Below are 22,151 nucleotides of genomic sequence, written 5' to 3' on the forward strand. Positions count from 1 at the left end.
GGCGATGGGTGCCAGTATGTGTGTGATTATCGTTTCCTTTCTGTGTGTTATCTCATTGAGGTGAACGTTTGAATATACAACATAAAACATATCCATGAGATTTAAACTGTGTTTATTTTACAAAATATTGTCAAGATTAGTAAAAGACGTATTAACACTGATACTGCATATACAAAGCTAGGTAGAGGCTGTTAATAAGAAGAGAACTAAATCGCAACAGAGAGTAGCATACACAGGATAATGTACGTTTATATATAATACTCATAATACAGGCTATCTAATCCTGATAATGTATGTCAAAAAATTATGATAATGCAAATTTGATTCATAAATCTGACAATGCAAGTAGGATTTTAATTCTGACGTTAGTTATAAAATTCTAACAATGCAAGTTTGATTCATAATTCTGATCATCCAAATCGGATAATTTAAGTACGATTCGCATTTTTGATAATGCAAGTTTGATTTATTATTCTGATAATCTAAGTGCGATTCACAGTTCTGATAGTGCAAGTTGGATTCATAATACTGATAACGCAAGCTGACCTTAATTATGGTAATGTAAGTAAGGTTCGCAGTTCTAGTGATTCCAGTAAGATTAATAATTCAGGCAGTATTATCGTTTCTCCACCTTGTCGGTTCCGAAGAACTCTACACATTCGTAGGTCAGTGACCTACATATTGTTTGGATGTGCAGAAGGTCGCTACTATTTGCAGGATTTTCAAAAATATGCAGTTTTCCCCTGAGTATAGACATACAAACACCACAAGGAGTGCAGAAAAACATATTGATCGCGACCCTTTGATGTTAAAATATGGCCGTTTGAACTTCCTTCTTAATCAATGGATACTGAAATCACTTGGTTCCAGAATGTCCACAATGAAGTTTATTTAGTTAGAAATGAGAACACGTTTGAAGCAAGTTCGCTTTATCTGTTTTCTGCAAAGTAGGGTATCGATTTGAAAGCATGCGAATCTAAATATTCGTTGATAAGAATGGTCTTGTGGTTTGAACTTCCGAACTGTTAAATACATTCATTAAAAGCATTGTCAAACCTGTTAACATCTACAGTTCGATAAAGGTTACAGCCTTACTTATTACTGAATCTAAAGTATTATGACAATTATCAATTGCCAAATCAACGTAACGATGTGCAGGAATATACAAAAGGTGTTAAACAAGAACGTTTACTAACCAAACGCACCAAAGATAAAGTACGCATACCCTCATTTGCTAAACTTTAAAGCCATATATGTCATATACAAAACTAAAGCCGATATAGAGAATATAACGAGCTATCGTCAAAGTAAACAAAAAGGCAAACTGTTAAACACACTGTCCACTGACAAGAATAAACAAGAACATGACCTGACATGATCACAGGAGGAAGAGTATCGGACTTTCTAAATCATATAATGGACACATATATCTGATGAAATAGAATCATTATCTATATTCATAAAAAGACAACTGAAATCACTTTTTCGGTTGCAATGTTCAATTTAAATCTGTATCCGTGCACTATCCAACAGTGAGTGTGTACAAATATAGGGTATTTAAAACACATTGTGAAACAGCGACTAGTTCTGAAAAAAATCAGCTCTGTAGAATACACACATACAAAAGTGTGTCTACGTGTTGTTCATGCCACCAGGTTCTGTGAATGCCGTGTCTCCAGCAGAGCGCATGACCATTTTCAGAAAAGAATGTACATAACAAACCAAACACCTTCGTCAGATATCGTTGTACTAAATTTGCCAATCAAAGAACCATGTTCATGTAAAGCCATTCCAGCTGGCAATATGGTTCCACCATAATAGTCATCTCATTTCCATTAAGCATCCTGACCATAGATAACCCTTGATTGCACTTTCGTCAAAGCCTTTCACAACTGCCTGGTATGTGTTATCATATGTACAGGTGAGAAATAAATATACATGTTATACAGTATGAGGGCAATATGTAATAGAATGAGAAGCGCGATGGCATTGCTATGTACATTGCAGTGGGTGTGCCTATAACTTGGTGATGTGCTCACTGTCTGTATCAGCGTGAAGGATACATTACCGTTATTGGTGAGGTTGCAGAGCGTGCGGGATGACAGATGATGCAGAAATTCCACATGTCACAGACGTCAACACATACATATAGATGGCGCGCTCAGATGTTTCATTCCTTAGTCTGTTAATTTCAAAGAAATGTAATTGTAATTCATGCAATTGTTACTGAAATCAACGTGTTTGTTTTAATACTAATATATATCAGTATGAATAACAGCTTCTTAATTAGTAAATTTATTCTAACTTTATATAACGGATTTCTATGGCATGTACCTATAAAAATTCTATCACAGGTTACTTACTCCAAAGCATCCGTTTTATATACAATGCTTCTACTTTTACCAAATGTGCTGTTACATACTTTGTAACTTACATCACATGCTAATCAAATGTATCAAATGTTAGATTTATCAGCTTTTCTGTTTCTTCGTTTGGAATTATGTAGTACTTTGTGTTCATAATTACAATGTGCATGTTTCAGCAAATAAGATGACATGTAATGAAGGTAAATAGATGGTACAGTACGTATGCACGCCCCTCTGTATCTTATCCACCACGGTTGATTATAACATACATACTGCATTACATGAAATGGTGCCAATGATGGACTGGATTATGAATGCTACTTTCAGTAACTGGTGTCAGTTAATTCGGGCAAAATACAGCACATTTGTCTTATCACATTCTTGTTCTGCCTGGTTGTGTATCACGTTTGTGTGTGCGTGCTACAATCCATATCATTATTCATGGCTCATACTCTATGAACTTGCAGCCTATATAAACAAAATCACATATTTAGCAGTTAAGTCGTACTTTCTATCAGCTCACAGATCAATATTAAGTGCATCTGTTTTTAAGTGTTCCACAAGCATCAAATGTCATCATCAAGAAATCTTTGGTCTCATGAATTGTGAATCGATATTCTTCAAGTATATCGCCGTTGATTGAATGCCTTTGCAGTGGTCACGTATCCTTGTTTGATGACATCCGGTTTCCTGCTGCTTTTCTTTCTTTTTCGTTTGCGCAGAAGCATTCAAGAAAAGGTCAGATGCACATATTCCATCGCGATGTGAACGTCCCTGCACACAAACACATTACAGTCAATGCTGTCATGAAGGAAACGAAGCGCTCATAGAATGTCTCAGTGCACCACTACCTGTGTGATCTGCGAGGTGTAATTTCCACATCCAACCTCATGTAAACAATACTGTGGAAGGCATAAGCTCCATATAGCTCCAAAGAAACATTGTCAGTTCGTAGAAACGGATTAACTCATCTGCGTTGATAAAATTCCTCTCTGCACTATCTCATGTGGTAGAGTACATATGAAAGATGAATCCAACAAGTTCGCTTTAATCCATTAAAAACATGAAATACTCTCCGTTGAAGAAGCTACACGTTATTATTTTTGGGTCATGTTGAGCTAAGTTCCTTATTAAGCCAGAAGGTGAGGAGCAGATCCCAGGATTCCGGCAGTGGATCCTACAGTCAGACTGACACAGATGATAAAGCAGAGTCTGTCAATAACCATAGCAGCGAACTTCCATTCATTCTTGATGTCAGTCTCTTCTTCATCCTTCTTTATCTTCAGGGTGATCTTCTTCAGCTCCTTCAGAATGGAAATAATGTCGTGCCTGACGCCGGTTAACTGAACAGCGTCGTCCACCTTGATGGGCAGGCCGTTGCTGTGCACCATTCTAATGTCATCATCCATTTCGAGAACATTGGCCATCAGAGACTTGGATTTCTCCTCAAGTTTGACGTCGTACAGCCGGGAACGCTGCGCCACAACGCGACGGGACGACAACGGGTCTTGGCCAGGCCTGCTCATGCGCAACACCCAGGCAAGCCAGCCACAGATCAAACTGCGGATCTACAAGACAATATGATTTATTTTAATCAGGACAAAAAGCTCACGGAAGACTGAATCACTCAACATAGTAAGAAATACGTCGAAAATGAGGGGAATATCGAGCGTGCCTCCTTTTTGAAGCTCATTTACCATGGTGTATAACATTACTATGATACAACCATTTGGCAACACGTAAATATTGTACCAAACCAACGTAAAATATGTTCGTAACTATTTCCACTCCTTTGAAAGATGATCTGATGTCAACATATGTATGAGAGTCCATATTAGTATATATTATTACATTATCTTTAAACACCAATTAACATTATGAACGATCAAATCTGTATCCAATACTGAGACTGTGGTTGTACTACCATCTGTCTGAATACTGAACAAGATCCTTTAGTGAAACACGGGTAATTATTTCATCTTTTGCAAAATAACACACATTGTATAATGAGCAGTGAGCATAGATCTGCATCTGAAATGTATTTCATTAGCATTGACAAGGTGTGGTGCAGTTATGTCCCTTTACACACAGTAAGCCTTGTACGGGCGTGGGTAATTGACTGAATATGTGCATTACTCCATCCATATGGTGGAGAGGGACATTATGTGCCAAATGTGTAAATACAATAAGTGTTATTTCTGTCAAAGGTAGCTAGGACAACTCTTCATTGCTGTGCCGTAAGTCACTAACAGTCTTATAACTTAATGTCCATTTTTTTCAGTGTTCCACCTACCCATGTAGGCATGCTGTGATTGTCCGAGGACCTGTGGTGGAGGTTGAGAACTATGACAGTGAACAGCACCGACAAGGAACACATGAACATGATACAAGCGAAGTAGATGCCTGCAAGGAAATAAGACACCAATGAACATCGTTCAACGAACAGGAGGGATCTTATCGGAGACGTCAGTTGGTTAAGCCGTTCAGGACTGGGAAATCATTGCCGATTCACTGATTATTGTTTAACGCAATAACTCAGCAATATTCCTGCCATATGGTGTCGGTCTGAGCCTGGGACCGACAATTAAGTGATCGACAGTAGGAACAATGATAGGATACGATGACACGTTTCCAAACAAGTCAGGGAGTCTTATCACACGCTGAAAGACCGATTCTAAACGGGATCTTCACAGGTGAACAGGAACATAAAACCATTCAGTACGGTCGCCAAGGAGGCCACAGAAATGTTTCAGTAAATGCAGGAACTGCTTCCTCATTTTATTGAAGTCATAACAATTGCCACAAATTTGTTGGCAGATAAGGTGGGGGTCAGGTAGTGGGCTTCCTCACCAATCAACGGTAGGGCATCTGAGGTTGGCGGCATCGTCTCCGCCACCAGCAGCAGAAACACCATCAACGACAGCAATATTGTCACGCCTGAAACAACATGAAGGGTCATGTTAAAATAATTACTGAATATATCGCGTGCCTATATTAAGACGTGTCACTGTGGATGAGTAACTATTTAAGATTATTTGATGACATCGTCTTGACAACATGATAAATGCATTTCTCTCTTCCGGATGACAATGTTGGAAAGAAAATTCAATCTAGGGTCTGCTTCTTTGCATTCACCAGATGTCATGACCGATTTTCACTGATACGTTCATAGAATTGACATTACTCTTTACCTTTTGTGCTGTGTTATTCTCGTGTCACCTCGAGTTATTCTCGAGTTTCGTGTCACCAGAAAGACAGACTATCTATATATTGTATAGATATATAAACTCTGTTTTTATATTCTCTTTCTGAAGGAACCTTAAAGTATTTATCAAACTACGTACCTAGCGAGATCTTCTCCCCCGCATCAGGAGGAAGGATGAAGAGAAGCAATGACATGGAGGAGATGAGGACGCACGGTATGATGATGTTGAAGCCGTAGTAGAGGGTGCGCCGTCGCATGTGGATGGTGAAGGTGAGGTCTATGTAGAATTCAGGGCAACACTCATATTCCAGGATGTTCCTCCGCACAGGCACACCTATTGATGACATCGAGGGTAAATGGTGTTTCAGTAAACTCCTACACAGACACACTTAAAAGTAGGGATGACAAGGAAGGTTATTATTTCCTTGGCATACTGCGTCACAGGTACACCTAAATATGGAGGGTTATTATTGCTTGGGATACTCCGTCACCATCCTCGATATATCAAGGGTATACGTTCCGATAAGTCTGCACTATACCCTGGATGTATCTACGGCTCGGTCCGAAAATTTCATTACCCCCTTTTGCTGGCTCGCATTCTCACAGTAGCCAATCAGCTAAGCCGCCGTTACAACTAAACTTGCCAGTGTCAATAAACTGCGAGGGTATGTTAGCAGTGCGACTCAGATTTAGGAGAAATCATACAGACACATGGATAGGTTCGAAATTTAAAAAAAAATATATATGCAAGAACTCCTTCTGCCTCTTTCAGAGAATTTGTGTATGGTTCGTGTTGCGTAGTTTAATCGGTTATACAATTTAAAGAGCAAAGGTGTGTTGTGATTGGCTCGCTCAACGTCCCAGCGTATACACCTGATTGGATATAAAGCCAAGGTAATAACTTTATCGGGCTTAGCCGCAGATGCATCCAGGGATCCAGGGTATAGTGCAGACTTACCGTCACAGGCACTCCTTGATATGGGGGTCATTATTTCTTTGGCATACTGCGTCACAGGCACATCCAGACATGGAGGGTTGTTATTGCTTTGGCACACTCCTACACAAGCAGATCTATATCTGGAGGGTTATATTGCTTTGGAATACTCCTAAACAAGCACGCGTGGAGTAATTGGTAATTGTTGCTTTGGCATACTCTATTAAAGGCTCGCCAAGACATGGAGTGTTATTATTGTTTCGGTACAGGCACATATTTGGATGACATTGAGGGTGAACGTAGCTTCAGTATACTCCTACACCGATACATGGTTTTATGGCATTGAGCTCCAGTTTAATAGCTTCACAGGCATTCCTCTTCTGTAGTCTGTCACAGACGCTTTTGGACACTTGGTTCAAGGTGTGGATACTACAGGATGACACTAAGGGTACATAATATACCCACAAAGGGTGACGATGCGCGTAATGAATGTGTTACTTCAGCTTATTTGTACTCCTGAAAAGGCTCTATGGGGAAAGACATGAGTGTGCATACGGTGTTGAGATGACACTGAGTGTAAACAGCGTGTAGCATCGGGTGTATGACATTGGATGTTGGAACCAAAATTAATAATAGTTGTTTCTGTTATTGATATTACAAATACAGCTTTGGTTTCTCCTAGATGCAGATGGGACAAGGAATACTGAAGAACTTTTCAAAAGACATGTCCTCATTTGAACAGCACTGGAATATAAATGGTGCAATATCGTCATTATGAACACGCATAATTGCAAAAAATGTACAGGAATGACACTGTTAGGATTTTAAGCCTGAAATTTATGTTACAGAGGGCGCCTATTGAAGCCATATTTATTTGGGATTGATCCGATTTGTCACCAGATAGACTGAGAGTTATTAACGTAAAGAACGTCGAAATCCTCTCTCACATGTTCCTCTGTCTGTCAGAACCATACGCTTTCTCAAGTGTTTCGCTAAACGGATAAACGTCACTTTATCATTTGGGTTTAGTGAGGCTTTAGAGCCTCCTCCTCAATCAATCACAAACTCCCTCCTTCTCTCGCTCCTTGCATCATTCACTGACCTCACACTCACTCAAACAAGACCCGTGAAGGTCTACCCGAGGTAGAACAGGCCCTCAGCAACCCATGCTTGCCATAAAAGGCGACTATGCTTGTCGTAAGAGGTGACTAACGGGATCGGGTGGTCAGGTTGGCTGACTTGGTTGACACATGTCATCAGTTCCCAATTGCGCAGACCGATGCTCATGTAGTTGATCAATGGATTGTCTGGTGGAGACTCGATTATTTACAGACTGCCGCCATATAGATGAATACTGCTGAATGCGGCGTAAACCTAAACTCACTCACTCACTCACTCACCTATTAGTTCCCACTCTCCGTTCCTGATGAAGTTGGTGATATCACCGCCGGTGGCGTTGTCAGGGACTAGGTTCAGAAGACGGCCATCATGAGTCCACGACCCAAACTTTAAGTCACACTTCTGGTCATCGAAGGGGAACCATGTGATGTCAATCTGACACGTGCTCTTGAACATCCCTGGGGGTACCCACAAACATTTCCCATCGTACGATATAATGATGTTGGTGTGAAATGTACCGTCAAACTTCTCATCAGCGCTGGAACACAACGATGGAATGATAAGACCGTTGTTGCAAATATCTGTTTTGTATAATTCTTTCTTGGTTTATGCTATTATAATAGGTGGAAGTTTATACTGGGTATTATTATCTGAAATAGTAAGGGATGTTTGTAAATTTTGAATTCATGAATAATGATGTATTTATTCACTGACATACAGATAAAATATCAGTCATAAATATACCAATATCCCTAACTTATTTGTCCAGTATACAGGGTTACATTGCAAAACCTGTCCATTCATAAGAAACAGACACGCAAATAAACATATATGCATACATACATGCATAAAAGTGAGTGAGTTAAAATTTATCGTCACCTCGGAAATGTGTCAGCCATATGGTGACGAAAAATGTTTTGCGTACAAAATAAGTGTTAATTGTTCAAATAATCAGTCATCGAAGGATTGTAAACTAACAAGAGTATCCTAGATGGTGATGATGTATATCTAAACACCTCTTTATTTACGAAGATAATACAACATAACAACGGGCTATAGATCGCCAACTACTGAAGGTAGATCACCATAACAAGGACCACATGCATTATACGATATGAACGGGATTTCGCATATATATTTACTTACCATACGTTGCAAAAATGAATCTTCCTTATATGCGAAGTAGCGAATATGAGCACACACACACACACACACACACACACACACACACACACACACACACACACACACACACACACACACAAAAAATATCCTTCTTCACCTGTTATACATGAGGATGTCAGGCCGCCATATCTTCTTGGTCGGGACTCTAACTGCAGTCACATTACCAAAGTCTTCAGGAATCCAGACAAGGTTGACATCGTACCAAATCTGGAAATTTGTGGTAGAATTACTTCATCTGCCTTCTCTTACACGTAACTCTCTATGGAACTGCAATATATATAACATATTTAACTTTAGGCTTTGTCTTTGAAAATAGATGTTAGTACTAAAGTATTTTTCTTCCATAATAAAAGAGACAAAAGAACGATTTATTTCTGACATTGGAAGTAAAACTCAAACTGTGCACTGCAACATGTTTCCCACACAGTTATCGGCTCTCGTTTCTCGAAAACCAGGAAGCCTAGAAGTAAAAGGGGTGATTTTTAACAAAACGAACAAGACATCTTAATATATCTTCTGCTCAATTAAATAGCTGCCTGGTAAGAGATTTAATTAAATTGTGTATATGTTCTGTGTATGTGCATGTATGCCAAGCAATCGGAAGCACGTACAGGACCCGTACGATCGGTTAATAAAGATGCATGCACGTGGAGAGGAAACATGTTGCAATTTGCCCAGCATAAACACATCGAAAAACATCTCGTTCTGGCACTAATCACATGTGTAACTCTTACACATATGGACACGTGGCTAGCTAGTCGACAAATGAAGGACCGGGATGCTATATGTTTTGTGTGATGGCGGTAATTTGGAGTTATGGGTAATATCTAAATACATACGAAATATTACGCTGATGTAAAGAATATTTGCTTCAAAGGAATATTGAGCATTGCTTTGAAAATCATTTAACTGAAGCCCCTCTCGAAAACACTTTTCAGAAAAATGCACACACAAATGTCTATAAAATGACAAGAGTGTCAATGTTTGCGGTCAAACAACGTGAACAATACTAATATGTTAGGACAGTGGTGCGAAGCTAGATTTGGAATATATAGAGTCATCTGGAAACAAAGGAAGAAATTTTGTTAGTAACAATAGTCAAAATTGAGTAGAGTGCAAGTGTCCAAACTGGGAACCATCACAATACTAGATATTGTACTCTGGGTATGACACTGGGGATAGGATGGGTGGAGATGAGGAAGAATATTGAGGCATATGAACTTGAAAGTGAAAGAATATTATCAAAACCGTGCATAGATATCAAAGATACAGCTGTCTATATTCTACTCAACCAAGAGCTTCGAGCACTGCTAGGTGAATATTCTATAGCGAGGTCATTACTGTGCACGTCCTACAGTGCAAGCCTAAAGAAGAGAATGAAGGATTTGGAAAGTATCCGCTGTGCATCAATAACTTCATGCAAGCTAATATAGATCATTCCGCATAACCGACATCTTTATTGTAACGCCATCATGGCGTGTTTCCAACACAATATGTGGAATATGAATATTACGACTTTATAATGCAGACAAGGCGCTATGAATGTGCCGCGCGTTGATAATAGGAAGATTATAGTAATTCAGATCTAAAGACGAACATTCATTGTTTTTTATTCCATCAATTTACCAGCATTCAGATCACGAAGGTCTATATTGGTTAATTTCCCCTCATTTCTCTCGTTAATTGTTTCATTCTTATTGCAAGTGAACGAAGGTACTAAAGGTGAAAACTTACCAGTTGCAACCACAAATTTGTATGAATAATTTGATTCTTCTCGTCCTGTGAAATAAGAGGAATTTAATCAATTCCAGACAAGATGGTCAACCTGGTAGCTCGGTACACCTAGGAAACACGAGGAAACCACATGGTACATTTGCTGGGTCGCAGCAGCTGGCTAAGGACGGACAGACAGTTCAAGAGTTAGTTCGAATGCTACGACGCCGTGAGGAATGGTATCTATATCAAATATGTCATTACAGGTACCACAGGTACCCCTCGTTCCTCCATGTTTCTTTATCGTAAAGTTGCAGTTTAAAATGAAGACAGACGGCTTTGCGATGTAATTTAGTATTTCAATGCAACATGTCCTGGTACCTTTACCAAGCACGTAAGCACGTGCTAGGTAAAGGTGTGTGGTTACTTAATGGAGGAACATACAGAGGTCAACCAAAACGGATAATAGAAATTCAATCACTGAAAACCGTTGTTTGGATTTTGATGGCATCTTTGTAATGGAATATGACTACTTACAGAACAGAACAGATAATAACTGAACTGAACAAAATAAGTTTAATAAAGTGCGTAAATTCAACACAGTCTGTACTTTCAATTTATTTGTATTTTACTTCTAAATTTGTGATGTCAACTTGATCGTTCTTACTTAAAACGGGATTTCTGTTATTTGTGCAATTACTGAAGAAAAGAAACAAGAGAATGTTGCAGACTGAATATCTACTCCGTCATAATATTGACAACGATAAAATTTGAAATGGTATTATCATAATATATCTCTTCCACTGCTTGTCTCTGGGTAAATTTTAACTTTTGAACTGCCATTGCCTTTGCCTTTGGCGCTTTGCTATAGCTTAGATATGTACAACTCACATGCAGACAGCAAACATGTCATTCATAAAATCCCATTCCTAACACCTACTACCTTCCATCAACTCATGGCATTCATATACTTCCCCTAGCACCGGTTAGTACAGTGTAACATTTCTACCCATGTGCAGAGTTAGTACTACAGCACACACCCAGATCAACTTTACCAGTGGACCATGTGCTAGAAAGAATGCATGCTGTGAATGCCCAGATGTACATTGTACCAAGTTCCGCTTCCGGGTCAATACTTTCTCCAGTTTTTATCTTTAAGATAAAACGATTTGTTCTTGATTTTGCACAATATCTCAGTGGACATAATTTGTTATTTCAGAAGAATGTTAATCAATGTTAATTATATTTTAACGAATAAGAATTTATGGGATAGAAATTCTTAAATGACGTCACACACATTTTCGCTTTGTGGATTCTGGAAACCAATCCCATAAGATTGAAATGTGATTAATTCATTATGAGGTTCGATTAACAGAATGATTTATCTTAACGGAAATGTTAAACGAGACAAATCTTAACGAGACAAAGTGTTAAAAATTTGTTGACATCTAACGGAAAAGCGTGTTTTGATTCGTAAAGCAAGAAATACTAGCGTGTCTGTAGAAGAACTTGGTACATATCCCATCTCACGGCACACTGCAGACAGAGCATAGAGCTATAGAGGTGTGAGTTACGGCACATCACTTACCACCTTCAACCATATGTTTGAATGCAATATTTGCTTGCGCTCTTCCTGCCCATAAGATACATAGGTTTGGAAACAAAAACAATAATGTGAACAAATGATCAGAAGCAAAACACTGAAGACATATGACATAATCAAACAGACATGTGCATATCACAGACTAAAGAAATATTACTCCAGAGAGTACTCACAAATGTGATCGCTACAATCATATATGGTTAATAATTAATGTTATATTTCAATTAATCTAAATGACACAAACAGGTATACAATATGAAAAATGGGAGAGAATGTATAGATGCTATTCTTTATTATGGGGAACACAACGTTGAGAATGATTTGCTTGCTCTTTCATCAGGAGCATGAAGGCAAGGATGAAGAGGGAATATATGCAATCAGGTAAACAATTAAGGACATAAAACAATGAGCCAGCGAAGGTGGAAACTTAAAACGTTAAGTCAACAGTTAATTAGCACTCATCGGAAATGGACAATAGAAACACTGGACTTAACTTTGAATCAAGTGGTATCAGCAATGAGCAAACTATTGTGTTATTGTATTTAGAAGCACATACGGTAGCGTTCCTTATCCTGATATTCATTAACCTGATACAGGTGTAAGCATATATTCCAACACGTTGTGTTCATAGTAAATAGTTAAAGACTTCGCTCCCTTATGTATATTACTTCTAGATATGAAATAATACAGAAAAGCATATGACAATATAATATAAACATAATGAATTGTTTGGAACTAAATATTCAGTACTAAAAATAAATGACATATTCTAAAATTAAAACTGAATTTGTAGAAATTATTTCTACATGATGCTAAACAGATGTTTCCATATTATAGATGATCTGTGTCATTTAACACACTGTGAACAAACTGACATCAGTTGTGTGTAAGGTACTTAGAATATGACGATCATCTCACGAACTGCTTCCTCACTGATACCTCTGATGCTGTGCACAACAGCATTATTCGTCACTGGAGATGTGACGACACAGAAAATTCACCATATGATACGTATCGCGATATCTTGGAAGGATACGATACGATTCGATTCACATCACAATATGCTATCTTCAGTTATTTGTTTCATAAATGTATATTTTTATATCAAGTAACAGTGTAAATTTTGACGTAACAGTCAATTCGAATGAAAACTAACACTTTTAAGGTCACCGATAGGTATTAGGATACGAAAAAGGTATCACGATTATCGATACTACGATATATCGTCACAGCTCTAGTCCTCCTCGTCACAGCTTCACGTGAAAATACTTCACCATTACAACAGAATCGGCAACAAGTGCCGAACAAGAAGAGATCAGTGATGATCTCAACAATTCACATTTCATTACTGAGCAATCAGAATTAGCATCAGATACACCATAATACATTTTAACCCATGAATATCGGTCTTCTTTCGGCGTGTGGATCCCTCCTCGCGACTCCTTTAAGAAATTCAGATCAGTTTCGTCTTCGCAAGCACTGAACTTGCAAGCACTCATGCGAAGAAATTCGAAGTTAACTAACGTCCAACTCAAACCTCGGCGAACTTTATTTCATAAGCTCGCGTGGCATCTAAGAGGTAAAACCAAACTGGTCTGTTACCCTTGATGCAAGCCACATTGCCGTGTTTATTTGATGGGCTTGTTTGGGTTTCTTTTTTGTGTGTGGAGGTTGGTGTCTTCATATAAACAGTCCGAGAAAGTAACCCTGATCTTGAGAAGACAGATATTTAGGAGACATATCCTGTTTAAGGTTGATGAAGAACGAATATAAACATTATTCAAACAATCGATACAAACTTATGAAAGAGATGCCAAATTTAGTACTTGTGTAAACGTGTCAGAAAACAAATGAAACACTTCGAAGATCAAAAAAGATTGCAACACGGTTACTTTGATGGTGAATACGAGTAATCTAAGTTGATTCCGACCTACCGCAATAACTTATGAAGACTGGAAGTAAGAACGCATGTTTTGCATTTGGATAAAATTTCACCATATTAAAAAAACACAAACCAAAAAAAGCCCAAAACGTTTGGTTATAGCTTCTCCATATTATCAAATTAATTAAACTAAGTGGCCCAAGCTTACTTCAGAGGAACGTTATTGACTGTCGTTTCTGCTTCATAAAACTAAAATCATCCCATAACATTTGTGCATACATTCCCAGTAAATCAATTACTCTTTTATCCTTGAGTAAAATCCTCGAAGATTACACCCACCAGCGCATTTCCGTGTGTGTATGTCTAAAGAGAGAGATATTCATCACCGGTAAACTAATGGATGACCGATGTAGCAAATTATTGTCCTTGTGACGTACACAGCGCGACTCCTCTGGGTGAAATCATATACAATCAATGCATCGTATTAATCTTCAATTTTATAAAAATGTAATAAATACATGTAACGTATGTCAACTATGTTAAAATTAACATTAAGAAGGTTAAAAGGATCGTGGACAGAGCATTTTATCAATTAACGTTGTGATTGGAAACGCACTGGCTACGGTTTATACAATGAAAAAAAATATTTGAATCTCGTTTTGCATCACCTCAGGGTTTGAGATGAGATATTGATTGAGCTACTACCATATGCGGTTATTATTTCTTCCAAAGGGGAGATAAGTCCTCTACTACAGCACAGGTGACAGGTGAATATGACTGGTACCTACCACGTCAATGATCTGCTGTAAGATGATGCCGAGACTAACGTTGACGGGATGCGTCTCATTAGCTACAGGACGTTCAAGACTGTTGTAGTTGGTGTCTTCAAAAAGATGACGTAGAAGTCGTCGCTCGTTCTCACCCTGAGAACTGTCTATGAATATAAATGAGAATTGTGATGCTGAATTGAAGGTTACTAAAGTATTTGTCCCATAGCTTGTAGATATCTCATAAAAGTAAAACCTCTTTATTCTGGACCCTGTATTTTCCAGAGACTGCACTGGTCGATTATGGCTCTGGTGTGGTTTTGACTGACTGATTATTGTAAAAAGGGCACTTTCGGAATATTCATGCTGTCTGTAAGTAATTGAGGCCAGACCAGACAATACAGTGACTGACGTCATGAGCACCGACCTATGCAAAATGGGGACTTACAGCCTCCTGAGAGAGGTGACATGGAAACGTCACTGACCAGTGAATGTAAGAGTTGTAACATGAATGTAAGATAATGACAATTGTATCGCTCCTTTCGCCAGCTCACCAAACTAATAATCGCCTTAAAATGAGAGATGTTTGTGTTCTGCAGTCAGTGAGTGACTAGATGGGTGAGTGTGGTTTTACGCCGCTTTATGCAATTTTCCAGCAATATGACGGTGGGTGACATCAGAAACAATTCACACATTTCACCCGGGGAATCGAACCAAGACCTTCGTCGTGACAAGCAAACGCTTTAGCCACAGCCCTATGATGTTCTTCAACTCCCTCCTAGTAATAAAAACGAAAACCTGATCAACACGACTTCAAATGAAGCTCCGTCATTATCAAACATGAATATATTGGAAAAGTGACACCAAAAAAGTCTGATTAATGACAGTGCGGACGTAGAAGGCATAATTACATCATTTGTCAAATACACAGGTACATTTTTGTTAACACATAATACATTGATTTTGATAACGATCATTTAAAAAATGCTTAACGATATTGTTACATCACAGTTTGTGGTTCACTTGGCTCCGTTATAATCAATTTGGTTCAAATGGCGATATTTATTGATTTGATGCATCGCATGAAAGACTATGGCGTATGCTGCACCTAAATGCGGAGTGCCGGAATATTTTTGTTGTTGGTATAATACTTGCCACATGACAGACCCGGGATCAGTTGTCTCATTTCTCTATAGTTTGACTCAGTTTGCTCATTTTGAATCAATTCGTTTGAAACTGCGATATTTATTGTTTTTCTGCTTCGCTTGGCTGATGATGCCGAAACGTTCACTAGAATACCGATTCACGGAAACAGCTGGGTATCGATAATAAGTACGTGACAACACTTGTTCAAAACAGCTCAATGTGTACACATTTGTTAGAACCACTATATTTACAGACGACTTTCTTTTTACATTACAACCGTTTGCAAACTCCAGGGAACTAACGTTCATGTGTCGTGTACTATACGTTTAGACATCTCTGTATACAATCGAATAATTTCTACACATTAGTGAACAAACAGTAATGAACCTTGCATAGCCTTGCTCCAAGAATGCTACGTAAGCTCAATGTTGTATGGTAATTCTATCTTTCAAAGAGGAATGTTTAGATGAACGGACACCCCAGTCCGTTATAGGAATATTTATGTTGAAGTATCATTTAAACCATTACATATTACCTTAGAGACTTATGCAAGTATGTACATTGCACTATTTCAGTAATGCTTTTGTATACATTCTAACAGTTTCTATACACTCACTAGTGAAGAAATAGTGATGGACCTTACACTCCTTTTATAGATGCTTCTGTATATGTTGGAATAGTTTCTAGACACCCGTGTGGGCAATTACCTTGCATCTAAATTACGGATATCTTTCTTCAATTACAAAATTTTCGAAATGCTAATGTACTGAAGTTGATGTCGTACCTTGCACCAGTATGAGGAGTGCCCCCAGTATCAGCAGCAACGTTGTGGTCCCGTCCAACATCCTCACGGCTTCCACTCGTCAACATTCACGTCGCGAACTGAAATACAGAGAATTGAGTGGAAAATGACAAATAATGACTATAATCTGTTTTCCGTTAAGACTGCTCTTGAGTCTGTGGGGAAATGTTCAGAACGTTGTTGTGTCCTGTTTAGCTTTCTAATCACATTCCTCTCACATTCCTCGACTCTCTCAACCCACTTAAACATTTGTCTAATCATAATCAATTTGTTTGTTAGAATAATGTGACACAATTAATAGCATAATGATCAGAATGGCATTATGCACGAGGTCCCTCAGTTTTGGACCACGCCCGAATATACAGCACCTCATCAGTCGGTTCACAATCAACCCGACCATGGGACCGAGCACCATTAATGCTAACTGACCGTTTATATCCAAAACAAATACCTCTCAGCACATATTAGTAAAATACTTGCAACATATAATTATATGCACGTGGATACAAATTGACATTTTACATACACCTGCATAAATAATTCTACGAAAAAATTATTGGCACTTAACAAAATAAGCGCATCACATTGACTTATACGGGATTGCAAATCAAGTGAATTTACATACCAGTAAGTAGTTTTCACTTAGGAAACCGTTAATGTCTAGTTATTGAGACAGCGTGAAGTAATGCAACATTGATGAACTTGTTGACTACATGCTGGTTTGATAATCAATCAGATTATGGTCAAGTTACCGACTTTAACCCACATATGTTACCAGGTTGCTTATGTAACGTACTTCATGGTGATTACTTCCGCTTGTGCATAGTGCTGGGTGCACGCTTCCTTTCGTCTCATCTAGTGGAAATTGATAACACAGGTAGCAACGAATAACACACTTCCAGCTGTGAGAGACGGTAGGGTCATGTTAAACAACGCTGGATTTTGTGGTGATTTGCAACACTGTATGTGACGATGAATGATAAGTTGAAACAGAAGTGGGGGAAATGCATGATTCCGGTTATGTTGTAACAATGTATTGAGTGGTAGGTAAATGATCGATAAATAGGTGATAACGCGGTACTGGGAACACGTGAGGTATGGACTTGGCTATCACTGAGTTGGCAATGGGTTAATTGTAGGTTTACTTTGTAAGGCAAAACTGACAGCATTGGCAAAGGCTTACCTTTCTTTACAACGTGTATATCCAAGCTCAGAAAGCGGGACTTACATGTATAGAAATCTGGAACAGACAATCTGGTGACTGATCTACCGTAGTGGTTACGATGTCATTCCTTTAAACATCACACTGGTCCTAACAACCAATCTGTCAGGCGTAGTGATCTATGTAAATTACTCCGTGGTATTTTACCTCTTAGTGTGGAAATTGGACATTGCGGCCAACCTCCCACACCGATATATTAAAGATAATGCCCCTTTTGTGACTCTTTGGAGACTGAAGCCCCTTCTCTTTAATTGTGATTTTTTTACCATGATCGTAAATGTATCAGCTTATAGATAAATCTAGTTTTAGTACACGTGACTGTGATCATTTTAAGTTTAATATATCAATGAACACAACCGAAATCAAGGTTCTTTACCTTTTAGCTGATATTATGGACGATATGTTCCGTATAAGACAGTTACATTCTTCATATATTTTACCTATGTGTTTCTTTATGTATATTATGAAAACTTCCACCCACATTGCATATGGTACATGTTTTGAGTTACTTTATTTCAGCAGTGTGCTATAAGCCAGTGTTATGGCCGGGCGATATGTTTTATCTAAGCATTTGAAATGTTGTTTTACCTGTATCATATCATATCATATCACTTTTAAGAAAACATTCCTGTCTGCCTGTCTCTCTACTCGGTCGACTCCAGTTAGGTATGGGGATTGGTGGTTCGGGGATTCGACGCTCCTACTCTTATTGAAAATTACTGGATCCGCCTGTGTAACGTATTGAACGCGAGGTAAAATGTTCAAAACACATGTAATAGCTTGAACTATTTACATCGATACGTAATAATGTTATATTGCTCTATCATTTGTTCAGTCCAAATAATCACTTCTTTTCAGAAAGGGGAAAAATAGATACAGTCCGTTCATATTTCAAATATTGATATTTATGCATCCGTTTATTGTTTTAAGAGTTCAATAATACGTGCATGCTGCTACAGTGGCTCCCTGTAATGCAGTAAAGATGACCAGATTGAACTAAATGCACTGCCTCAAAACTCATAAAACTACAGACTTTGCATCTTTCGTCTCTGTTGGGATGAGATACGGTGATACTAAATCAATTAAAAAAGAAGGAACACAAAAGTCTATGCAAACCGATACTGATCGAACTGACCCTGCATGTGTGTGCCCGCGACTGTGTTCAATACGTTATCACGCAATGTACCACAGCTGATGTATTTGACGAGACCAAAGTCCTCCACACAGCGCTATGCTGTCAAGCGTTCACAACGTGGGCGGAGGGTTCAAGAACAACATCTTTCCAGCTTCAACATCATCTTGCACATCTTTTTAATTTTTTTTATACAGCGTCCTATCAGTTCCAGTCCGAGGTTGCGTGTTTTGTGGAGCTCTTTCGGGTACATTATCCACGAGAGTGTTTAGAGAATAGATTAATCAAAGTGTATTATGGCAATCTTGCCGATTTCTATTTAGAATTCGATCTGAGCGCTAAAAAGGGTTGAGATTTTACTTAAATGTCACCGGTTGAAGTGGTCGTGTTTTGTGATAAAATCACCACAACATTATAAATGTAATACGGTTGATCTAACACCACCGCCTGTCTCAGTGTATTGCATGACAATAAGTATGTAGGGAGTCTAATCTGGGTGTTAACTGACGTCCACTGTTTCACATGCGACGTCTCTCTCTCTCTCTCTCTCTCTCTCACCCCTCTCTGTGTCTAAATACTTCCCCTCTCTCTTTCCGCTACTTTCCGTCTCTCATTCTCCTTTTCTCTCCGCAGCTTCACCTGCCCCTCTTTCTCTAGTGCTCTATCTTTCTCTCACTCATTTATCTCTCCCCACTCTTGGACTCGCTATACCTCTCTTTGTCTGGGTATTCAAATTCAGTTTACAGGAACACTACAACATCTACATATTTTACATATTGTAAATATATCGATTCAGTGAAAATGTGCCATCAGTGCCATCCCACGGGAGAGACTCTTTGCTTAAATGTCAGAAAGAAAGTCACAGAGTACAGTTACTAAACATTACTCAATTGAACCAGTGGGTCGATACACGATGTTCCCCGTGGTAGTTTCATTTCACCCGGATCCATAATGAACAGCGAAAAAAACATAGTATCAAGCATTCAGTGTTTTTGATGCACCATTCATTGCACATCGATACACGGTAAATAATTATCTTGGTAACAGGATTTCATCAAACACAAATTTCGGCTAATTCACCATGACAGTTTCTTATACAGTTGCAAATAATGTTTGGTGGGAGATGTGATAAAACCTACAGTATATATTGCGTGTCATTGCACAGTAAGTGTAAACATAGGTTAATTGAATTATAAACATCGGAAACACATAAACGTTTGTAGATGGCTGTAGCACACAGACACAGACACATACCTTTGGTCTGGATTTAGACGATACAAGACCATGAGACACGAAGAACTTTCATGGACAAAATGGCCTTGCATCAGATGCATTATCTCCAAAGCGTATAATATAAAAAAGAGTTACCTCATACAACTGATCACGTCATTGATAAAGTAACTACTGCATAGGTTAACACTTAAATTTATACATGTTATGAGCTTAAGCGAACATTTCAGGCCTGTAAAACACGGTCATGAAAAACAACTACCACTCTCTTTTATTTGATTTTATTTCATCCATTAAGCAGCTAACTGTACATATTACAGTTTATTTGATTTCTATGCAAATCTATCCAAAATCGTTAAAGACTTACTTGTGTAGACGTAATATCCTGTTTCCCAAAGTAAGTTAACACACGTTTTCCTTTGTCCCATCCGTCTCCCGTCACTGTTATCGATTTCTCTGAATTTGCACTGGCAATGGAAGTGAACTTCGACCTCTTGAGGCCCCCAACCAGAAGGGCCTGCTTATTCATACTCACTTCATAGGCATGAACACATGGCGACGACCACTTCACACAGTATCCATCCGCCTAAACACACGATAATATAGTCCACGTGTAATTACCGTTCACCAGCAGGTGGCACCGGGCTGGTGGTTTCAACGATACACTGTTGGCAACATGGTTTACAGTATTCACGGGAGATGCTTGTGACAAGTGCTAGTTAAGAGGCCAATGGTTATTGTGGATATATTGCCACCAAACAGTGGTCATCTGGAAATGACGGCTGTCAAACTAAATACGGCCCATGTATGTAGACGTTTTACTTTACAGTTTGTATCGTTGGTCTGTATCCATTATTATGTGACAGTCCATGCTGTGGTGGAATTATTGACGTAAGCGGCATACGTGCGTGGAATTAACCTTATTCCCCAAATGTACAATTTTGATAAATACAAGTGAGACAGAAAATTCAAATTCGTAAAACCTTTTGAAAGGAAAACCTTGTTTCGTTTAGAACTTTTTTATTGCAGGGCTGAACGGAAGAAAAAACATATTACGGTTCAGGGTCTCCTTTCACAAAGCAACCTTTACTAAGGTTAACCTTAACTGCCATTCTTTAACACTGCACTCAGGTTACCCAAGTCTTCGGGAACCGTAAAAGTAAAAGTTGCTTTCTGAAAGGAGACCCTGGATCTATGATAACACTAATGATATATGATTGAGCCAATTTCAATTTCAATTACAATAATTAAATTACAATTGAAAATTGGATGCATATATTATCTTAATCCGGTTAACACTATCGCTGACGTTGTATGGTTGTCCACATTATTTTTAAAAAATAAATCTCATTGATTATATTTTATAAGCACTAACTTCAGTAGGTTTTGTATTAATGGCGTTATGAATGCGAAAAAGGTGGGAACACTTTACTTAAATTTTCACAGCGTGCACAACGCTGTAAACGTTCTTCATTAACAAAAATATAAAATTTAAAATCCTTAATTACATTTTCAAAGCATTTCAAAGACAACCGCAGTGTGGTGAGTGCTACGTCAGTGTCATGTAGCGACACATGGGATAGATGTAACTTGGTTCAAAGCCATTAAGTCATGTATGACCAGATGCAAGCACTATATACTTCAAACAACACAAACCAATAATACCCAAGTATAAACATATGGGACGATAATACGATTACATTAATGTATCATCAAAGTTATTGAATCTGTCTTCACAGAGGAATCATACTTCTAAAACATTTAATGTCCCTGTATTGATTTGTGGTTGCATGAACTGAGAAAATAAATACAGTAACCCAGGTTCCGTTACGGCTACTTGAACAA

The 22,151-nt window shown here is 38.4% G+C and overlaps 1 protein-coding gene across 3 annotated transcripts; it reads right to left on the reverse strand.

Annotated features, from left to right (window-relative positions):
* Nucleotides 1–95: 95 nt before the first annotated feature.
* Nucleotides 96–20,898, reverse strand: LOC137278436 (acetylcholine receptor subunit alpha-type acr-16-like). 3 transcript variants are annotated; one of them, XM_067810763.1, is made up of 10 exons: nt 20,674–20,898; nt 16,705–16,802; nt 14,796–14,941; nt 10,544–10,588; nt 8,907–9,016; nt 7,906–8,162; nt 5,711–5,905; nt 5,217–5,303; nt 4,660–4,769; nt 96–3,934 (listed from the first exon to the last, which is right to left on the reverse strand). In XM_067810763.1, exons 2-10 carry the CDS (start codon nt 16,763–16,765, stop codon nt 3,497–3,499), a joined length of 1,449 nt encoding a protein of 482 aa, XP_067666864.1. In that variant the 5' UTR covers nt 16,766–16,802; nt 20,674–20,898; the 3' UTR covers nt 96–3,496. The 3 variants fall into 3 exon arrangements, with proteins under 3 accessions (XP_067666864.1, XP_067666866.1, XP_067666865.1); XM_067810765.1 differs by lacking the exon at nt 10,544–10,588 and adding an exon at nt 12,111–12,155 and having other exon boundaries at nt 3,064–3,934; nt 20,674–20,759; XM_067810764.1 differs by lacking the exon at nt 20,674–20,898 and adding an exon at nt 17,348–17,445 and having other exon boundaries at nt 3,064–3,934.
* Between the last annotated feature and the right edge of the window lie 1,253 nt (nt 20,899–22,151).

The sequence above is a fragment of the Haliotis asinina genome, chromosome 3, assembly GCF_037392515.1.
Source record: "Haliotis asinina isolate JCU_RB_2024 chromosome 3, JCU_Hal_asi_v2, whole genome shotgun sequence".
Classification (NCBI taxonomy): domain Eukaryota; kingdom Metazoa; phylum Mollusca; class Gastropoda; order Lepetellida; family Haliotidae; genus Haliotis; species Haliotis asinina.